A 21,041-nucleotide genomic window follows, 5' to 3' on the forward strand; every position below is an offset into this window, starting at 1 on the left:
TTTTTTAAATCGTCTCTCTGCGTCTCATCTTCTTCAGAAGAACAAACAGAAAGAACACAGTTTAAATACATCTCACCTCCGTCTCGCCTGCACGCTGAGGCACAAACTATCACATAGTCTGACTTTAACCTCCTTCAGTCTGACTTTAACCTCCTTCAGTCTGACTTTAACCTCCTTCCGTCTGACTTTAACCTCCTTCACTTTAACCTCCTTCAGTCTGACTTTAACCTCCTTCACTTTAACCTCCTTCAGTCTGACTTTAACCTCCTTCAGTCTGACTTTAACCTCCTTCACTTTAACCGCCTTCAGTCTGACTTTAACCTCCTTCAGTCTGACTTTAACTTCCTTCAGTCTGACTTTAACCTCCTTCAGTCTGACTTTAACCTCCTTCACTTTAACCTCCTTCAGTCTGACTTTAACCTCCTTCACTTTAACCTCCTTCAGTCTGACTTTAACCTCCTTCACTTTAACCTCCTTCAGTCTGACTTTAACCTCCTTCACTTTAACCTCCTTCAGTCTGACTTTAACCTCCTTCAGTCTGACTTTAACCTCCTTCAGTCTGACTTTAACCTCCTTCAGTCTGACTTTAACCTCCTTCAGTCTGACTTTAACCTCCGTCTGTCCGTGAGAAGAAACATCGGCAGGCAGTCATTGAATGAACTCTGCTTTCAAATCTTCAGAAAACATCCGCTCGTCTTTACAAACGTATAAATTATACAAACCAGAGTTTATTACATCGTTATAGACATCCTGTGTGTGTGTGTGTGTGTGTGTGTGTGTGTGTGTGTGTGTGTGTGCGTGCATGTGTGTGCGTGTGTGTGTGTGTGTGTGTGTGTGTAGGTGTGTGTGTGTGTGTGTGTGTGTGTGTGTGTGTGTGTGTGTGTGTGTGTGTGTGTGCGTGTGTGTGTGTGTGTGCGTGAGTGTGTGTCACATTCACACAGTTTGACTCCGCCTCTCTGTGTCTTCTTTAAATCAGTAATTAAGAAATACTTGAATCCTCTCTGCTGGAGTCTGATCTTTAAATGATCCCTCGCTCTCTGTACACCTGGATCAGAGGTTCAGGTCGGGTACCGGTCAGGTGTCGGGGTGTTCAGGCCTTTGAACTGAGGCTCAGCAGCTCCATAAAGGAGGTGAACAGACTCTCCAGCCAACTCTGATTGGCCATGCACTGCTGCACCACCTCCTCCTGACCGGGGTCCTCGGCCGCCTGCTCGATGCTGTCCGTCTGCAGAGACAACATGCCTGTTACATTCACACTGCTTTGATATGAATTATACCATAATTAAGCTACATTAACCACTTTGAATATGTTTATATGAACATGTTTTAAAGTTGATCAGCTGACTATGAGCTGTTTTTTCTACAGCTGAAAGGTGAGACTGCACAGATGGAACAGTGAAGTCAGACCTTAAGTTATACTAACATGTATTCATGATCTTACCTCCTTCTTGCAGTGCAGGAAGGTGTGATATTTGTAGTGATGGAGGGAGTGATACAGACTGTAGATCCGACATGTTTCTATGGACAGCTTCAAATCCTGGAGAAGCAAAATGTTCTGAAATTATTTCTCTTTTTTCAAACATTTAGTAGAACAAAAAGAGTCTCTGGAGTATCAAAGGGAACACTGAGATGGCCAAGGTTATCCCAGAGCTCCTCCTATTCATAATCCTCCCATTTCACTCGGTAACAATCATGAATTGCACCTTTTTATCCCCCCCCCGATATATTTCCACACTTGCTGCTTGCCGTACTCGGGGCCTTATTCTCTTCCAGTATTCATAGAACCATAGTTACATGCGTAACTTTCCTTCTATTTCATCCTTCCTGACCACCAGAGGCACTGCCAGCTCAAAGGGAGCTCAAAGAGATTGCAAGAACTCCAGGATGGACTGCACAGAGCAGTGCTCAGGGTCCACATTCCTTTCTGAACACCAGGCTGAGAACATATGCCACCTGTTCTCATACTGCATGCAGGTAGATGGCGCCCTGGTGTTTAACATATACCGCAAACAGGGATTGAGCAATCTCTTAGCAATGGGTTGGGCCATGCAATGACCAAACACACAGCTGAAGGTAACAGGGGAAGCCACGTCCTGAGGCCTTTCTGGAGAAGCCAGGGCATCCTGACCCAAAGGGCTGTTCACCTCTGTGTGGGAGAACCAGAGGGGGCAATGAGTCGCATCTGAAGCAAAAAGGTCCACTTTTGCCCTCCCGACATCCGAGATGCTGAGTACCATCTCCGGATGTAGACGCCACTCCCACCGAGGAGGCTTGCCCCATGACAGGAAATCCACCACCTGTTCCTTCCTCCAGGTAGGTTCATTGCACTCAGACTGGCCAGGTGGGGGGGCTGCCCAAGTTAAGAGTTCCGTGCGCACCGTGCGGACCTGGTGACCCCTGGATGATTGAGCTGAGAGCCTGCAGGGATGTTGTTTAACCGCTCAAGGACATGCTTCCCTCTGAGGCATTAAACACTGTAGAGCCAGTGCACAGCACTTTAGTACATTGATGTAGTCCCTGCAGACCTGATCAGACCACTGTAGTCCCTGCAGACCTGAGCAGACCACTACCCCTGAGCTTTTTGGTTTTTACCAGACTGCGCCCCAACCTTAGAGGGAGGCATCGCTGTTGACAGTCTTGAGCCTGAGAGTCCTGTGTTTGTGCCACCTCGCATCTAGATGGTAGTGCATCTGTAGTGCTAAGCATATAGAAGGGCATGACCTTTAGGAACCTGAAACCGGCAGCCGACAGCCCGTCCTCAGGTCTCGGCCCTCCGGCCTCTCAAAGATCACAGGGGGGGCACAGAGTTCCCTAGGTGAGCTGCTGCATCATAAGCCTTGGACAGGAGGTCATTTGTTATCCTATCTTGAAGACGGGGACACCGCAAATCCCAAATAAGGGCCTCAATGGTTGGCTCCATTGCTATGGCATAACTGCGAGGGCCCGGCCATCACACGTAACGTGGGAGAGAGATTTTGAATCCCTCAGGTCCTCGTCTGAGGGAGGCACTGTGAAGGTTTCTGGAGCCAAATCTCTGGCTAGGGAGGGTCCAGCAGCTACGATCAGTGTCCCTACGAATGAGGGCCTCCATGGAGTCATCCCCCAAAACCCACCCAGATCTGAGGGCAGAGGAACGGGAGCCAGCCCCCGAGCCCCCCTAACATAAACATTATTTACAGACAGAAAGTGTATTGTTAACCCATGTGTGAAACATTTGAATATGTAAGTCAGGTGAAGTCATTGAGTTTCTCTTAGTCCAGCAGGTCTCTGTGATCATCACATCAGGTCCTCTCTGTTTCTCACCTGTTGTTTAGGAATACTCCGCTTGACCCTGTTCAGAGTTTTTCGGTTGTAGCCCTCCCCCCCTAGGTGGACTTTAACTGCTCCGGATTCCAGAGGGTCTGCCGTCATTTTAGGGAAAATATGGAGAACCTCCTGAATAGAGGACAGAGAAACCAGTCAGAGATCTACGGAACAAACAGGGTCTGTAAAAACCCCCAAACCACAGAATTTACTGGAAATGGTCATCAACAGACAGACTGTAGTCTGAGAGGTGACTGTAGTCTGACTGTAGTCTGGCTGTAGTCTGGCTGTAGTCTGACTGTAGTCTGAGAGGGGACTGTAGTCTGACTGTAGTATGAGAGGTGACTGTAGTCTGAGAAATGACTGTAGTATGAGAGGTGACTAGTCTGAGAGGTGACTGTAGTCTGACTGTAGTCTGAGAGGTGTCTGTAGCCTGACTGTAGTCTGAGAGGTGTCTGTAGTCTGACTGTAGTCTGAGAGGTGTCTGTAGCCTGACTGTAGTCTGAGAGGTGTCTGTAGTCTGACTGTAGTCTGAGAGGTGTCTGTAGCCTGACTGTAGTCTGAGAGGTGACTGTAGTCTGAGAGGTGTCTGTAGTCTGACTGTAGTCTGAGAGGTTACTGTAGTCCAAGAGGTGACTGTCGTCTGAGAGGTGACTGTAGTCTGACTGTAGTCTGAGAGGTGACTGTAGTCTGAGAGGTGACTTTAGTATGAGAGGTGACTGTAGTCTGACTGTAGTCTGAGGGGTGACTGTAGTGTGATTGCAGTCTGAGAGGTGACTGTAGTCCGAGAGGTGACTGTCGTCTGAGAGGTGACTGTAGTCTGACTGTAGTATGAGAGGTGACTGTAGTCTGACTGTAGTCTGAGAGGTAACTGTAGTCTGAGAGGTGTCTGTAGTCTGACTGTAGTCTGAGAGGTGACTGTAGTCTGAGAGGTGTCTGTAGTCTGACTGTAGTCTGAGAGGTGACTGTAGCCTGAGAGGTGACTGTAGTCTGAGAGGTGTCTGTAGTCTGACTGTAGTCTGAGAGGTGACTGTAGCCTGAGAGGTGACTGTAGTCTGAGAGGTGTCTGTAGTCTGAGAGGTGTCTGTAGTCTGACTGTAGTCTGAGAGGTGTCTGCAGTCTGACTGTAGTCTGAGAGGTTACTGTAGTCCAAGAGGTGACTGTTGTCTGAGAGGTGACTGTAGTCTGACTGTAGTCTGAGAGGTGACTGTAGTCTGAGAGGTTACTTTAGTATGAGAGGTGACTGTAGTCTGACTGTAGTCTGAGGGGTGACTGTAGTGTGATTGCAGTCTGAGAGGTGACTGTAGTCCGAGAGGTGACTGTCGTCTGAGAGGTGACTGTAGTCTGACTGTAGTATGAGAGGTGACTGTAGTCTGACTGCAGTCTGAGAGGTAACTGTAGTCTGAGAGGTGTCTGTAGTCTGACTGTAGTCTGAGAGGTGACTGTAGTCTGAGAGGTGTCTGTAGTCTGACTGTAGTCTGAGAGGTGACTGTAGCCTGAGAGGTGACTGTAGTCTGAGAGGTGTCTGTAGTCTGACTGTAGTCTGAGAGGTGTCTGCAGTCTGACTGTAGTCTGAGAGGTTACTGTAGTCTGACTGTAGTCTGAGAGGTGACTGTAGTCTGAGAGGTGTCTGTAGTCTGACTGTAGTCTGAGAGGTGACTGTAGTCTGAGAGGTGTCTGTAGTCTGAGAGGTGACTGTAGTCTGAGAGGTGTCTGTAGTCTGACTGTAGTCTGAGAGGTTACTGTAGTCTGACTGTAGTCTGAGAGGTGACTGTAGTCTGAGAGGTGTCTGTAGTCTGACTGTAGTCTGAGACGTGACTGTAGTCTGAGAGGTGTCTGTAGTCTGACTGTAGTCTGAGAGGTGACTGTAGTCTGACTGTAGTCTGAGAGGTGTCTGTAGTCTGACTGTAGTCTGAGAGGTGACTGTAGTCTGAGAGGTGTCTGTAGTCTGACTGTAGTCTGAGAGGTTACTGTAGTCTGACTGTAGTCTGAGAGGTGACTGTAGTCTGAGAGGTGTCTGTAGTCTGACTGTAGTCTGAGAGGTTACTGTAGTCTGACTGTAGTCTGAGAGGTGACTGTAGTCTGAGAGGTGTCTGTAGTCTGACTGTAGTCTGAGAGATGACTGTAGTCTGAGAGGTGTCTGTAGTCTGACTGTAGTCTGAGAGGTGACTGTAGTCTGAGAGGTGTCTGTAGTCTGACTGTAGTCTGAGAGGTGTCTGTAGTCTGACTGTAGTCTGAGAGGTTACTGTAGTCTGACTGTAGTCTGAGAGGTGACTGTAGTCTGAGAGGTGTCTGTAGTCTGACTGTAGTCTGAGAGGTGACTGTAGTCTGAGAGGTGTCTGTAGTCTGACTGTAGTCTGAGAGGTGACTGTAGTCTGACTGTAGTCTGAGAGGTGTCTGTAGTCTGACTGTAGTCTGAGAGGTGACTGTAGTCTGAGAGGTGTCTGTAGTCTGACTGTAGTCTGAGAGGTTACTGTAGTCTGACTGTAGTCTGAGAGGTGACTGTAGTCTGAGAGGTGTCTGTAGTCTGACTGTAGTCTGAGAGGTGACTGTAGTCTGAGAGGTGTCTGTAGTCTGACTGTAGTCTGAGAGGTGTCTGCAGTCTGACTGTAGTCTGAGAGGTTACTGTAGTCTGACTGTAGTCTGAGAGGTGACTGTAGTCTGAGAGGTGTCTGTAGTCTGACTGTAGTCTGAGAGGTTACTGTAGTCTGACTGTAGTCTGAGAGGTGACTGTAGTCTGAGAGGTGTCTGTAGTCTGACTGTAGTCTGAGAGATGACTGTAGTCTGAGAGGTGTCTGTAGTCTGACTGTAGTCTGAGAGGTGACTGTAGTCTGAGAGGTGACTGTAGTCTGACTGTAGCCTGAGAGGGGACTGTAGTCTGACTGTAGCCTGAGAGGGGATTGAACATGTGTACCTGGTGCTGAGCGCTCATGCTGACTCTCCTCAGCAGCCTCTTCTTCTGATCACTGAGCAGGCTGTCAATCTTCCTCATGGGTGGGAGGTACAGCTCGTCTGAGGAAGCAATAAGTCATGTTTTATATCTCCTGCTACAGTTCAAGTGGACACATTGAAGTTTGTCCCTGCCCTCTCACCGTCAGTGTCCTGCAGAGCCTGAATCATGTCTGGGTCGAGCGCCGTGCTGACCAACATCTCCACGTAGCTCCTGAACATCTCACGCATCACTCGGCTGTTAACTCCCCCCCGAACAGGAGCTGAAACACATCATGGAGCTGTGTCAACACCTGAACACACACACACACACACACACACACACACACACACACACACAGGCTGAAAAGCTGACCTTCGTCCTCACTCGGAGGGGAGGAGTCAGACTCCGAGGAGGAGGACGGCACCTCCTTCAACCACTTCTTCCTCTTCTTTGGAGGAGGCTCTGCCTTCTCTTTTGATGTCTTAGCTCGAGACTGACGCTCCATCCTCTTCTCCTCTCCTCCTCTTTTCTCCTCCTTCAACCTTGAATACTCCATCACGCCATCTCTCCTTTCCCTCTCTCTCTCCCGCTCCCTTAGCTCTCTCTCTCTCTGCTCTCGCTCCTTCTCTCTCCACTCCCTCTCCTGTTTCTCCTTCTCTCTGCGCTCTCTCTCTCTCTCCTTTTCCCTTCTCTCCCTCTCTCTCTGCTCTCTCTCCTTCCTCTCCCGCTCTGTTTGCTCCCTCTCTCTTCTTTCTTTTTCTTTCTGCTCCCTTTCCTGTTTCTCCCTCTCCCTCTGCTCTCTCTCTTTGCGGTCCCTCTCTCTTTGTTTCTGCTCTCTCTCTTTCTGTTTCTGTTCTCTCTCCTGTCGTTCCCTTTCTTTTCGTTCCCTCTGCTCCTTCTCTCTCCTCTCCCTCTCCAGTTCTATCTCCTTTTCTCTACACTCTCTCTCTCTTCGCTCTCTGTCCTCCCTCTCAGCCTTCTCCTTCTCTCTCCTCTCTCTCTCCTCTTTTTCTTTCCCCTCTCTCTCTTTTTGCTCCTCTTTCTCTCTCCTCTCTCTCTCCTTGTTCTCCTTCTCTACCTTCTCCCGGTGCTCCCTCTCTCTCTGCTCCTTCAGCTCCCTCTCTCTCTGCTCCTTCAACTCCCTCTCTCTCTGCTCCTTCAGCTCCCTCTGTCTCTCCTTGTCTCTGTCGTCTCTCTCCCCTCGAGGGGGGGTCTGATTGTGGGGCAGCTGTTTGGGCAGAGACTGTCGCCTGTCAATCAGGAGGTCAAAAACAACAAAGCGTTCATTAGATTCACTTGTTGACCAGGTTTGAATTAATGTGGTTCAGCTTTGACAGTTTCTCTTGATGATGAGAATCAGAAGAAGTTACCTGAGGGTCAGACCCGCTCTGTGCCACGGCTTCCTCGAACACACTCTCACATAATCCTTCTTGTTGACGTTCTCCAGAAACTTCACATACAGACGCTGGTATCTCATCTTTGCATCTCCAAAATAACCCAGATACTGAGGAGACACACATGCAGAATACAAGTTAAAATATAACTCCAGAGTTTTGATCTTAAGATGAAGAATGATGAGACAGGAGAGAGTGTGTCTGAACATCATCATAGTCTAAAGTCCACTTCCTGCTCCGATCTGTGTTCAGGCTCAGTACTCTTCTTTGGCCCCGGTACACTTTGAAGAAGAAGTTCTTCAGCACGCTACAAACGGCTTCATTGAGGAGAAACCCCGGAGTGTTCAGACACATGACTCATCATAAAGACACAGAGTCAGTGAAGCAGCTGAGTCATGCATGTGTTGTGTTACAACCTCATATAAAAGAGGTCACTCAGACCCGCTTAGTCCTGGAGCAGTGTGAGTCCAGACCAGCGGGGGGAGGGGGGGGAGGCAACTTTACTAGTATGAGTTACCCTCAGACTCAGAGACGGAGCAGATAGAGAACATGATGAAGAGTTCTCAGCGGTTAGAATCAGACCCTCAGACTGTGTGGACATGGCAGGTTTCAGACTTATGTTACTGGTGATGGCAGGTTTCAGACTTATGTTACTGGTGATGGCAGGTTTCAGACTTATGTTATTGGTGATGTCAGGTTTCAGACTTATGTTACTGGTGATGGCAGGTTTCAGACTTATATTACTGGTGATGGCAGGTTTCAGACTTATGTTATTGGTGATGGCAGGTTTCAGACTTATGTTATTGGTGATGGCAGGTTTCAGACTTATGTTATTGGTGATGGCAGGTTTCAGACTTATGTTACTGGTGATGGCAGGTTTCAGACTTATGTTATTGGTGATGTCAGGTTTCAGACTTATGTTACTGGTGATGGCAGGTTTCAGACTTATATTACTGGTGATGGCAGGTTTCAGACTTATGTTATTGGTGATGGCAGGTTTCAGACTTATGTTATTGGTGATGGCAGGTTTCAGACTTACGTTATTGGTGATGGCAGGTTTCAGACTTATGTTATTGGTGATGGCAGGTTTCAGACTTACGTTACTGGTTGCACAGAACTGCCTCTGACCATCTTTGATCTCTGGGCTGAACTTCTGGAGTAAGGCTTTCTGGACCCTCCAGATGGGCGGAGGCTCTCTGCCCGTCTGCAGCGCCATCTGTTAGCACACAATAGTGTAAGAGGAGGTGAGGTATTAATCCACGTCACACACCTGTTTCCAGGTACTCACCTTCAGAGTGCCGATGTCCTCAGTCCGAACCACAAACTCATCACGTTCACGGAAGATCCCCTCCCCGCCGCTCTCGCTCTCCTCCTCCTCGCTCTCCCCTGCGATGGCAGCATCAGTCTGCTTCTTTGCCAGGTGGAGGGAGGTGAGGCGCTGGGATGCCGGGGTCTCCTCCGGGGTTGGAGGTGAGGGTGGGGGAGAGGATGATGAAGAGGGTGAGGATGAGGAGGGGGAGGAGGGGGACAGCTGTCCGGCTTCAGGCTCCAGGTCCTGGTCTGAAGAGGAAGGGGGAGGGGTGGTAGATGGAGGAGGAATGGACTGGGCCAAAGGGAGGTTGGAGAGTGGTGAGGACAGGGGGGCTGGAGGGGAGGTGGAGGGGGGTGGGGAAGTGCCTGCAGTTGGAGCAGGTTGGTAGGTGGACTGCTGCTGCTTCTGCTGCTCAGAGGGAGGAGTCGTTAAGTTCACCTCCTCCTCCTCCTCCTCCTCCTGCTGGATCGGCAGGGGGGAGGGTAAAGAGGGGCACATAGGAGGGAGTGGGGAGAGTGAGGAGTAGGTGGGAGGTGAGGGCGAGATTGTGGGAGATGGGGAAGGAAGTGCAGGTGCCGGCTCAGGTCCTGATGGAGAATCTGAAAAACAAGGAGGGGCGAGAGAATTAGAAAAACATCATGACATCATACCTCAGTTTAATGGTTCTTTGGTGGGACTTGTCTGTTGGACAGTAACGGTGCTGTGAAAAAGAATTTCCCCTTGGGGACAATAAAGTCTAAAGTCTAAAAGTCTAAGTCTTAATGAAAGAGATTCAGAGATCTCTAAAACACAAAGATCTTTACAAAGATCTCTAAAAAAAAGGATCTTTACAAAGATCTCTAAAACACAAAGATCTCTACCAAGATCTCTAAAACACAAAGATCTCTACTAAGATCTCTAAAACACAAAGCTCTTTACAAGGATCTCTACAAAGATCTCTAAAAAACAAAGATCTCTACACAGATCTCTAAAACACAAGGATCTTTACAAAGATCTTTACAAAGATCTCTAAAACACAAAGATCTTTACAAAGATCTCTAAAACACAAAGATCTTTACAAAGGTCTCTACAAAGATCTCTACAACACAAAGATCTTTACAAAGGTCTCTACAAAGATCTCTAAAACCCAAAGATCTTTACAAAGATCTCTAAAACACAAAGATCTCTACAAAGATCTCTACAACACAAAGATCTTTACAAAGGTCTCTACAAAGATCTCTAAAACCCAAAGATCTTTACAAACATCTCTAAAACACAAAGATCTCTACAAATATCTCTACAAAGATCTCTAAAACGCAAAGATATCTACAAAGATCTCTAAAACACAAAGATCTCTAAAACACAAAGATCTCTACAAAGATCTCTAAAACACAAAGATCTCTAAAACACAAAGATCTTTCCAAAGATCTCTAAAACACAAAGATCTTTACAAAGATCTCTACAAAGATCTCTAAAACACAAAGATCTCTAAAACACAAGGATCATACATTTATCTCATATATTCCAGTGACAGACTGATAAATAAACACCAGCAGTACCTTGAACCTTTGGAGCCTCCAGGATCTGTTGTTCAGATAACTCCTCCTCGTCCTGCTCCTGCTCCTCTTCGTCCTCATCCTCCAGCTGTTCCAGGGATCCCTGCTGCAGATTCTGTTGAGCTCTCATTGTTTCTTCATCATCGACTGCCTCTCCTCCTCCCTTTGCCTCCATTTCCTCCTCCACCTCCTCCACCTCCTCCACCTCTTTGCCTCCTTGCTCCTCCTCCCTCTCCTCCTCCCTCTCTCTCTCCATCTCTTCCTGCTCCTCCTTGTCCTGGGAGTGATACTGAGCGTATGTGAGCACCTCCTCTTTCACCTCCTTCCCCATGCTGGGGATGAGGGGAGGCAGAGCAGGGAGGGGGGGGCTGAGCGATGGCTCCTGTGGCGTAGGCGGGGACGGAGTGGGTGGAGCTTTGGCCATGGCAGACGCCATAGCAGCAGCGAGTGAGTGCGGTGTGTCGTAGAGGGCAGAGATGGCGGAGGAGATGCTCTTTTGCAGGTCCTGGTTCTTACTGACTGAGTCCTCCTCATCAGAGGAGAAGGAGGGCAGGGTCTCTAGGTTCCTCTTCAGCTCCAGCTCCTCGTCCAGAGGTTTGCAGGGACTTGGACAGCTGCTGAGGTTCAGCTCCGCCCCTTCGCCATGCTCCCCCTCGCTGAAGGGCCCTTGAGGCTGCGGAGGAGGAGTCGGTGGCAGGGGAGGAGGAGGCGGGGATAAAGGCCTGAGGGAGGAGCTCTTCAGGGAGGAGCAGGGGTTGAGGGCCTCCTCCTCAGGACCGCCATCAGGTCCTAGCTCCAGACCGGACTGTTTCTTTCCAGTCTTCAGGAAGTCCAGAAAAGACGCCATGAAGCCGGGTTTGAAGTCAAACTTGTCATCAGCCTGCAAGAGAGCACAATCAACCAAAACATTTGTGTTTGTACTAATGATGAGTGGCGACCTCTGATGGTCGCTTTGACCTGAAGATGTTTGAATAAGATCTGAACTAAAACTCAGAAGTATTGGTTTTGTTAGCAGCCTTAACAAGGACGTGGTGATTCAGCTTTCTGAATCTTTAATTCAACTTCATCATTTCTCCTCAGCAGCTGGGTGAAAACCCTGCATGCCGAGAGGTGATACACCTGAACAGACAGCAGGTGGCAGCACGCGTCCTGCTCTGAAAAATGTGGTAACCGTGGCAACAGCTGCCCTGGTAACAGCCATCTCTCTCCTCTCTCTTTTGTCAGTCAGAACGAGCTGGCTGTCAGTCAACTATAACCTCCTTTCTCCAAAGCACAGAGAGACGAGAGGGTTTGATGTTTGTGTGTGACGACAGATAAATGGATCTTTATCATCCATCGTTTACTGTGAACAAACAGCAGGTAACACACCTTCACACACACCGGTACACCGACAGGAGGGACGAGGGTGGAGGATGTGATGCTCGCTCCACCACAGGCTGCAGTTTGAATGGATGAGGGATGAATTATATATGAAGCTTCTGGCTTTGCTCATTTTTGTAGCAACTTACTGAACTAGAGAGTTTCTGCACAGCAGCCCAGGCATCAGGATTCAGAGGCTCGTCCAATTCTTTCTTCCACGTCATCTGTGTGAAAACGACAAAGTGAGATGTGATCAGCTAAGTCGCAACGTGCGAGACGGACAGATATCAGGTTTGTTTCTTCATAATGTTCCCAGGAGCAAATTGAGATTAGGTAGTGACTGAGAAGAACAAGAAGCAGTCACATCAATGTGGATATAATTATTATATTTGATATTCAGCTGCACACACAGACCTCAGCACACTTCAAATCAGTCATCATGACGGACTCGACCCATAACTCCTCGCTTGTTTAGCTGCTCTATATTAAGGGTCATTGCGTTGCTGCATTGTTCTAAATCACAGGACTGAGTTCTGCAAAAGGCTGAGTCGCACAGATGGGAACACCAGCCAACATCCTCCCAGCTGAGTCAGCACTTTAACATCAGTCCCTGCTAATGAAGGAGACGATAAGCAGGAGGACAGAACCTGGACTCAGAGGGGACCACCAGAGACCACCAGAGACCGTGTCACCACGTCTGATCATCTCCCACACAGTCACACATCAACACACAGTCAGACATCAACACACAGTCACACATCAACACACAGTCAGACATCAACACACACAGTCACACATCAACACACAGTCACACATCAACACACACAGTCACACATCAACACACAGTCTGACATCAACACACAGTCTGACATCAACACACAGTCTGACATCAACACACAGTCTGACATCAACACACAGTCACACATCAACACACAGTCACACATCAACACACAGTCTGACATCAACACACAGTCACACATCAACACACAGTCTGACATCAACACACAGTCACACATCAACACACAGTCTGACATCAACACACAGTCACACATCAACACAGTCTGACATCAACACAGTCACACATCAACACACAGTCACACATCAACACAGTCACACATCAACACAGTCACACATCAACACACAGTCACACATCAACACAGTCACACATCAACACAGTCACACATCAACACACAGTCACACATCAACACAGTCACACATCAACACAGTCACACATCAACACACAGTCTGACATCAACACACAGTCTGACATCAACACACAGTCACACATCAACACACAGTCACACATCAACACAGTCACACATCAACACAGTCACACATCAACACACAGTGACATGACACACTAACATGTTTAACTCTCTCATGATAATAAATCTTGTTGTGTTGAAGATGAAGCCAAAGAACTAAATCGAAGCAGCTTCTTCTCAGCTGATTAATAAATGTATAAAAATAACTGTCTGATACGCTTACTTTCATTAAAGGGTATGTTCTTCTTTAAGCTTTTGTATCAGCTGGCAGGTTTTTGAATCTTTTGGAATAACTTAATAACCCCCCCCTCCCCCCTCAAGCTGTATTATGTGACTGTGGAGATGAGAAAACTCTCAGCTTTGGTCACACATCCCACAATGCCAGTCCATTCAAGTCTGAAGGCTCCAATCTGTAAATGTTCAGAGAAGCTACCCGAGTTTTGTCTTTGACAGTCACTGACGGGTTCACACACACACACACACACACACACACGCACACACACACACACACGCACACACACACACTGACGGGTTCAGTGACTGTCAGAGACAAACCTCCATCACAGCGTTTGTCAGAGCAGCAACATGAAAGACAACATCCTCCTAACCTCTGCAGCTTTCTGCTGATGCCTCATCATCTTGTCTTGAGTCGGGTTCAGGTCCGTTCTGCTGACGTCAATGGCGTTGCTGGGTCCAGGACTCAGGCCCAGAGTCGGTGCTGATCCCACTGATCCATCAGACAGAACGGGATCCGTGCTGGACAAAGAGTCTGTCCTCAGCAGAGACTCTGACGGCAGCATGGAGGGGACGGGCAGTTTGATCTGAGGGTGGAAAAGATGGATTGATGAAGATGTTTGTTCTGTTCCAGAAGCTGAGCGTATTAACTCTGTCACGCTCAGGGCTTACTTTCACACACATGTATTACAGCAGGCCACAATAATCAGTAGGAATATATTCAGTTCACTTTTCCTCCCAGGCTGATCTCATTTGTGACAATAAAAGAACAGGCAAAGAGAAATGTATCTCACACTGTGGCCACAGACACGGAGACGCAGCGTGGGCAGACGGCTCAGCGTTAGCAGCAGGACACACACACACACACACACATTGAGCTCTACGTTAATGCATGCAACATTAGATATAAGACAAGATACAGCACCTGACTGTAGAGGATATTGTAAAGACTGTACCAGGTAAGCTCCACTTTAACTGCTGGAGGTCATTCAGATTAACATTGATTGTTATTTTTCACAGGTTTTTAAATTGTTCACTCACCTGTCACACACCCACTTATGGTTTTTATTTCAGTACGTGATTTAGATTTATTGGGAGATCCGAGTATCACAAGGCTTGCTTTCAGTTTTGGATACGATCGAAGTAAGAAAACTCATAAAGAATTTCCTATTTGGAAACATAACTACGACGGTAACATTGGTTTGATTGTTCCATTTGAAGGTCGTTACTATAAGGCGTGCACAATATGAGAAAAACATGTGATGTGCAGTTATATTGTTCATTATCACTGCTATAAGTTGTGAGACACAAAAAGTTGTTGTTCATATATGAATTATATTCATATTAGCTGTAACACAGTGTTTTTCACATGATACCTATGTGTGCAACATGTCTGTAATGACTGCATAAAATAATCCCAAAATGAATTCTCTCACATTAATAAGCAACAATAATTTTAGGGTATCTGACACGGCTGGAGCTTCATCTGATTGCATGAGATCATGTCCATTATACATAGGCCTTAAGGGTCAGATGATTTATTGCCTAGCCCTCATTATAACCCAGTGCAAACTTTCTATGACTGTTGATAAGTGATACTTTAGTCCACCTTACCTTGATAGGTCTTATTGGATCCTGCTGTGGTTGCTGTTCTTGTTGATGATGGAGCGGTTGGAGCTGAGAACAGGAAACATGCTGCTGCTGATGGTGCAGGTGGTGCTGCAGTGTTGGGTGGTGCTCTGCCTGCAGGCTGTGTTGTAGCTGTGGTTGCTGTTGGAGATGTTGCTGCTGTTGGCTGAACTGTTGCTGCTGATGATTGTACGGTAGGCTTTGTGCTTTATTCAGATCTTGATGCATGTCCACAAGCCCTTCGTCCCTTCTGCCCCTCCCTCGACCCCTCCCACGACCCCTCTTACTTTCTCCAGGCACTGATCCTGTCAGTCCCCTGCAATAAGGTGGCTCTGGAAGTGGACGTATTCGGGGTCTACCTCGTGGTCGAGGCGGGCCTTCACGTTTTGGTTTTGTTGGTTTCCTGCCTCTTTTCTTAGGACCATCGATGGGAGGGTGTTGGGCAGGGTGTCCAAGGGCAGAGTACCCAGAGGGGTGGCAGAAGTCCATGTCTCCCATCAATGGACTGAGCCCACTTACTCCAATCGCCCCACCAGCCTTCCTACAACTAGACACCAAGTCTGGGAGCAGGTCAGGAAGGCGTCGACTGTTGAGGCGAATATCTGCTGGAACATCAGCTTTATCCTCATCATCCTCAAACTCGTACTCCTGCGCGTAGTTTTTCTTGGTTTGGGGTTGTGGCTCCCGCCGCTGTTTGAGCAGGTGGAAAGAGCTGGTCTTCAGAAGCTTTTTGGGTCGAGAGGAACAAAATATGGGTGAGGTCAGACCTGGCGTGCCTGAACTTCCACCCACACCCACACCTCCCATCATCTTGACTGAGCCATCCCCTTGAACTGCTGAGGTCAAACCCATACTGGGGGTTTGGGACTGTATTAGGCCGAGCTGGTCTGTATTCACAGTGGACGGGAGTTCATGAGACTTCATAGAGTCAAGGTCTAAATGCAGATTACTGTTTCCTGTTCCTGGGAGGCTGTGGCAGTACTGTTCATAGCCCTGATCACTATGATGACCAACTATATCATAGCCCTCTACAGAACCTCCTCTTTTTAAGACTTCCATACTGTCCTGCCCGGGCCTATGACCCTGGGTAAGGCTCTCTTGAGCAGCCTGTCCTGCCCCTGAGTCCCCAGCACAGCTTGACTTGTAATCAGCTGAACAAAACATGTCCTCCATCTCAGGGAAGAAAGAGCGGTCTTCATCTTGTAGCAGAGAGTCAGGAAAGCAGATGGATGATAGGGGAGCAAACCGCTGCTGCTGAGCTTGATTCTGTCCTACTTTACCGACTGGGCTCACAGTGTCAAACTGGTGCTGCTTCAGCTGGTCTAGCTGGGAGTGGGACAGCTGGGTTTCAGGATCTCTTTGTTGAGGCTGTTGCTGTTGTTGGGGATTCCCCATATTTGCTGCCATCCGGTGGGAGTGTGGATGGGCTAACTGAGAGTGTGACAGCTGATGGTGAGGATGAGCCTGCTGCTGGTGGTGGGCATGGACGTGGGCATGTGTCTGGGACTGGTTAAGGTGGTGCAGGTGTGAGGGAGTGGACAATCCCAAATCTGGTTCAGAGAGAAAGTCATGGAGCCCAGAGGCTGTTTGTTGGGGATGGTGGTGAGGGGTAAGCCTGTGCTGCGGCCTTTGTCTGTCTCCTCCACCCACTTCCCCTCCTGTCACAGTCACCCCAACTCCACTTCTGTCCACAGCTCCTCCACTGTCTCTGCTGTTTGCCCGGGAAAGAGATTGCTCCAACAAGTCTAGTGGAGACACTGAGCTCTGACTGGAACAGGTTTGGTCTCTTTGCTGGGTTCCAAGGCTGTAGTGGGTATCTAAGCCCTGGTTCTGAAGCTGGAGTTGCAGCTGTGAGGACTGGCTCTGTGGGTTGGATTCCCCCCCAGCAGGCCCTGCTCCTCCAGCTGAACCTATCATGGCCTGCTGGCTCAAAGGAAGCTGCTGTTGTTGTGGAGGGGGTAGCTGGGGGTCCATCTTGGTGCGGGTGGTATGGGAAAGGACAGACTGTAGCATGTGAGCCTGCTGGGTAGGGTCTGGTGGTGAATCCATCATGGAGATTGGGATCCTGCTTTGGGGAGCCTGCTGCACGTCTGTTGTGTTACATAAGTAAGTGTTTGAATCTGAAGGCTTCTTCAGGTCCATGTGAGGGAGGCTATGTGAGTGGGACAGGGGATGACTGTGCTGAGAGTGCTGGGAGATTTGGGAGTGCTGAGAATGTTGCTGAGACTGTGAGGACAGATGTGAGGTGTGATGGGAGTGTGGGTGTTGTGTGTAGGGGTCTCCTCTTTCATAGTGGAGCCCAGAGCTCAAGGAGTCATGTTGTTGTTGATGGGAGTGAGAAAAAGAGTCAGTGACCCCTCCAAGCCCTACTGCAGTGGACTTTGATATATTTAACTCTGACTTCTGAGACTGTTTCTTTGATGACATTTCCAAATGACTGTTTAAGCCACTTGCTGAGTCACTAATTTCAGTCCCAGAACCTGAACTGCCATTATTGGTGCGAATAACACTCTGAAGGTGGTAGCGTTCTTCCGAAATCTTGTTGATGTCAAAGGTTAACCCCTTGTTTTCCCCATCCCTCGCCTGTGGATGCGGTTGGGATAGTTGCTGAGGAGGTTGGTGATGCTGGGATGGATGGGGAGCTGAGCTTTGGGCATGTAGTAAGTGCTGGATGAGGAAATCCTCCTCATCTTCTTCTGCATCCTGGGATCTCTCAACTCCCAGCATGGTCGACTCTGTTTTTGACTTTGGTGGTGTTGAGTGGTAGGACTGGCTCTGTGTTGGCCTAGTATCAGGGAATCCTTGTGGTGAAGGCAAAAAAGCAGGAGAGAGAATAGAGGACAAGTATTTGTTGTTGGCCCCTGAACCTCCAGGAGACTGTGTAGGCCGAGCAGAAGCAGGAGAGTGCAGTCCGGGGCGACTAATCTTAGACCCAAGGGAGGGTGATGGACTTGACTCAGAAAGGTGGTAAGAGCTGCTGCCTCCAGTGCTACCACTTGCAGGCCCACTCCCTAATCCTGCTGATCCAACTCCACCTCCAAGTCCGGATATGGGCCCGCTTCCTGTTGACCCTCCTGCATTTCCATATCCTAAGGAAGGACTGCCTGCTCTTCTTGAGCTGAAGCTTGATTCCCCAAATACTACCTCTGCAGAAAATGAGCGCCCCCCAGACCCAATACCAGTGAAATTCTTTCCTCCAGTGCCCCCTGATCCACTGCTCAGGTCCTGAGCGTGAGGTGAGTTGAAGCCCCCATACGACTGGGCCATGTGTGTAGGCGGAGGCTGGTTTGGTGAGCAGGACTGGGCATGTTGCTGGGGAGGGGTCTGGTCTGGTAGGTTTGATTTGGCCACAGATGGAGATCCATAAGAAGAGAGGCATTGTTCTTGTGCTGGCTGTGGAGCAAGGTTTGATGACACCACTTGTAGAGGTGCATGTACTGGTGCAGACTGAGGAGGGGGCTGCTGGCGGGAGGAGGCAGACAAGGAGCCAGCGCTTGTCTTGGAGCTAGAAGATGATAAAGAGGAGGCTGAGGAGGCTGATGGTGGAGTGTGTGGAGTACGGGATGACACTGATCCAGCAGAGGAGTAGCCACTGCTGGAGCCTGAACACTTGGATGCTTTAGTACCAGAAGAGGAAGAGGCAGTGGAGCTGGAGGGGGAGGATGTGTAGGGGGTTTGGATGATCGGTCGATACGCCTTGGGCTCCATCCGCGCGGAGGGCTTAGGGTCAGAGGATGGGCTCTGCTCACCAAGGGGACTGCAGGACAATCCGGGATGCCGGTGGTGGCTGGCTATCTGCTGATAGCCTGATGAGCCACCACAGCTGACATACTGCTGGAGGGGAAGTGTTGCAGAATGCGCCGGGGATGTTCGTTGGTAATGCTTTATCACACTGTCCTGACGGGAAACCGCCCTCTCTGGAGGCTGGCTTGAAGGGGGGGCCGAGGGAGTCAGGGCTGGAGTAGACGAGAACATTGAAGCGTTATAAAGCTGAGACTGGTTATGAAGCTGGGAGGACAGCAGATTGAACTGGGGAGGAGGCAGGTGGCAATTGGAAGAGGTGGAAGGGGCTTGGGTCGGTGCCGTGGGCTCCTGGGAGCCTCGGTATGCGGCACTCTGGGAGGACAGCAAGCGGTCAAAGCCCAAGCTGGACTGGGAGGGGGTTTTGATATGCAGCAGGGGATCATGGGGGGAGAGTAAACCATTGGAGGTGGGGCTAAATGTGGGTGTGTCCTGTAGGGATAGTGAGGGAGTGAAGGATCGCCCAGAGAAGGAGCCAGGATGCTGGTATGCAGAAAGGGCTGAGGAGGAGGGGAAGGAGCTGGACCCCGGGAGGGCTCCTGATATAAAGAGCTCCGCCGGGCCCGGTGTATGCATCGCTACAGGACACAACATCAGAGGGAGAGTGTTGGTCAATGAAAGTCACAAATCAACATGAGTACAGTTTGAGACTTTCTGGATGGTAAATGCAAAGTATTATCTTTCATCGATCTTTTATCCCAGTAGGTCTTGTTGTGTGTATCGCTGCCCTTACAGGCGGATACTCACCAGTCTGCCATGAGGGAGTGCGAAACTGAGAGAGGAGGGAGGAGGCGGAGGGGGGGGGCTGTGGACCTCGGGACTCTAGGGCTGAAATCAGATTCATGACGGAGGGGTCAGGCCCCGAGGGGCTGGCATGGTGGAGGCTGGCATCAAACAGCCCCGACAGGCCTGGCAACAAAACACAGACCTCATTTATTTCATCAAAAAATCATGTGATCGAACAAAACGTCTTCAGATAAACCATTTCATCAAACATTCATTTCATCTTTATTATAGTAAATCATCATTACAAAGAAGCTAACATCCTGCTCTGGACTTTACATCACTATGATTTAACATCTTTCCTATTGAAGAAGAAAATCATATTAAAATATATGAAATGATAAATACCATCACGATGTATAAACAGTGCTGCTGGAGTCTCACAGATGATAAATACTGAGAAGCCTTACCCAGTGAGCGTCCAGCAGCGCCCCAGGCCCCGCCCTGTCTGCTGCTTCCTGGATGGTGATTGGTTGCATAGCCCTGGAGGGGGTGGGGGGGGCCGTACGCCTGGCGGTGGAGCAGCTCTGAGTCTGGGTGGGACGACCTGGAGCTTCCATACATCAGGCTGAGGGACACATGAGGGTAAAGTTATAAAGACCACAGTCTGACATATCGGATTAATGAACACTTCAGTTTACACACTTCAAATTTATCAAAGTTATATTATCGTTATATTATCATAACTTCAAGCTGAAGCCTCCTCCATATATGTTTCACCGTTTACATGTTTGTTAACTTGCATCCCACACAATAAGCCTATTATATTAATAAATAAATCATGTTCAGATGGTTGAATCTGTGTTTCAAACATGGGTCAAGAAGGTCTCTGAGAACTATCACCATAGAATTATTAAGACAAGCCCAATATCAAGTGCTTTTGATGTTATTTGCATTTCAAAGATATTTTCCTTATATATATTTATACACATGACACATACAGTATATATATATATATATATATATATATATATATATATGTGTGTGTGTGTGTGTGTGTGTGTGTGTGTGTGTGTGTGTGTGTCATGTATTTCTGGTTAAGGTCAGATCTAAGGCACGTGGGGTAAAGGTGCTTTGCAGGCTGAGACAGGTGAAGAAATATGAGAGACCTCAAACTCCATTTCTTTGAGTGTAAAACATTGTCCTCTGATCCTCCTATCGTCAGGACATCACAACATGTGTTCATGTGCCAAACAACAACTCGTTTCCTTCAGACAATCAGTCTGTGTGACAAAGAGAGTCTGGCAGACTGAAGACACAGAGCTCTGAACTCCAACAAGCTGAGGCACAAACAGAGAAAACTGCAGGAGATCGTCTGCAACATTCGATGGATTCATTCCTCTACACTCGCTGTTTGATGAAATAGATTAGCAGAAATGTTTCTCTACGTTTAGAATGATAAACCTGCACAGAGCAGGACTTTCCATCAAGACTCTGAAATGACGAGAAAAATCTATATTTACCAAGCTCTCTCTCTCTCCCTCTCTTCTCTCT

At 48.5% G+C, this 21,041-nt stretch overlaps 1 protein-coding gene across 1 annotated transcript in view; it reads right to left on the reverse strand.

The window, feature by feature from the left end:
- Positions 1 to 840: 840 nt before the first annotated feature.
- The window catches only part of prr12b (proline rich 12b), a 23,539-nt gene continuing 3,338 nt past the window's right edge, over positions 841 to 21,041 (reverse strand). The window contains exons 2-16 of the mRNA XM_065965035.1: positions 19,958 to 20,115; positions 19,512 to 19,673; positions 14,949 to 19,342; positions 13,709 to 13,921; positions 11,985 to 12,059; positions 10,480 to 11,356; positions 8,918 to 9,540; positions 8,729 to 8,845; positions 7,606 to 7,739; positions 6,608 to 7,485; positions 6,396 to 6,515; positions 6,218 to 6,315; positions 3,304 to 3,435; positions 1,442 to 1,537; positions 841 to 1,225 (exon numbers count right to left, since the gene is read on the reverse strand). Coding sequence (XP_065821107.1) covers positions 1,091 to 1,225; positions 1,442 to 1,537; positions 3,304 to 3,435; positions 6,218 to 6,315; positions 6,396 to 6,515; positions 6,608 to 7,485; positions 7,606 to 7,739; positions 8,729 to 8,845; positions 8,918 to 9,540; positions 10,480 to 11,356; positions 11,985 to 12,059; positions 13,709 to 13,921; positions 14,949 to 19,342; positions 19,512 to 19,673; positions 19,958 to 20,115 — 8,212 coding nt within the window. The 3' untranslated portion in view covers positions 841 to 1,090. The remainder of the gene's footprint in view (positions 1,226 to 1,441; positions 1,538 to 3,303; positions 3,436 to 6,217; positions 6,316 to 6,395; positions 6,516 to 6,607; positions 7,486 to 7,605; positions 7,740 to 8,728; positions 8,846 to 8,917; positions 9,541 to 10,479; positions 11,357 to 11,984; positions 12,060 to 13,708; positions 13,922 to 14,948; positions 19,343 to 19,511; positions 19,674 to 19,957; positions 20,116 to 21,041) is intronic.

The sequence above is a fragment of the Labrus bergylta genome, chromosome 16, assembly GCF_963930695.1.
Source record: "Labrus bergylta chromosome 16, fLabBer1.1, whole genome shotgun sequence".
Lineage (NCBI taxonomy): Eukaryota > Metazoa > Chordata > Actinopteri > Labriformes > Labridae > Labrus > Labrus bergylta.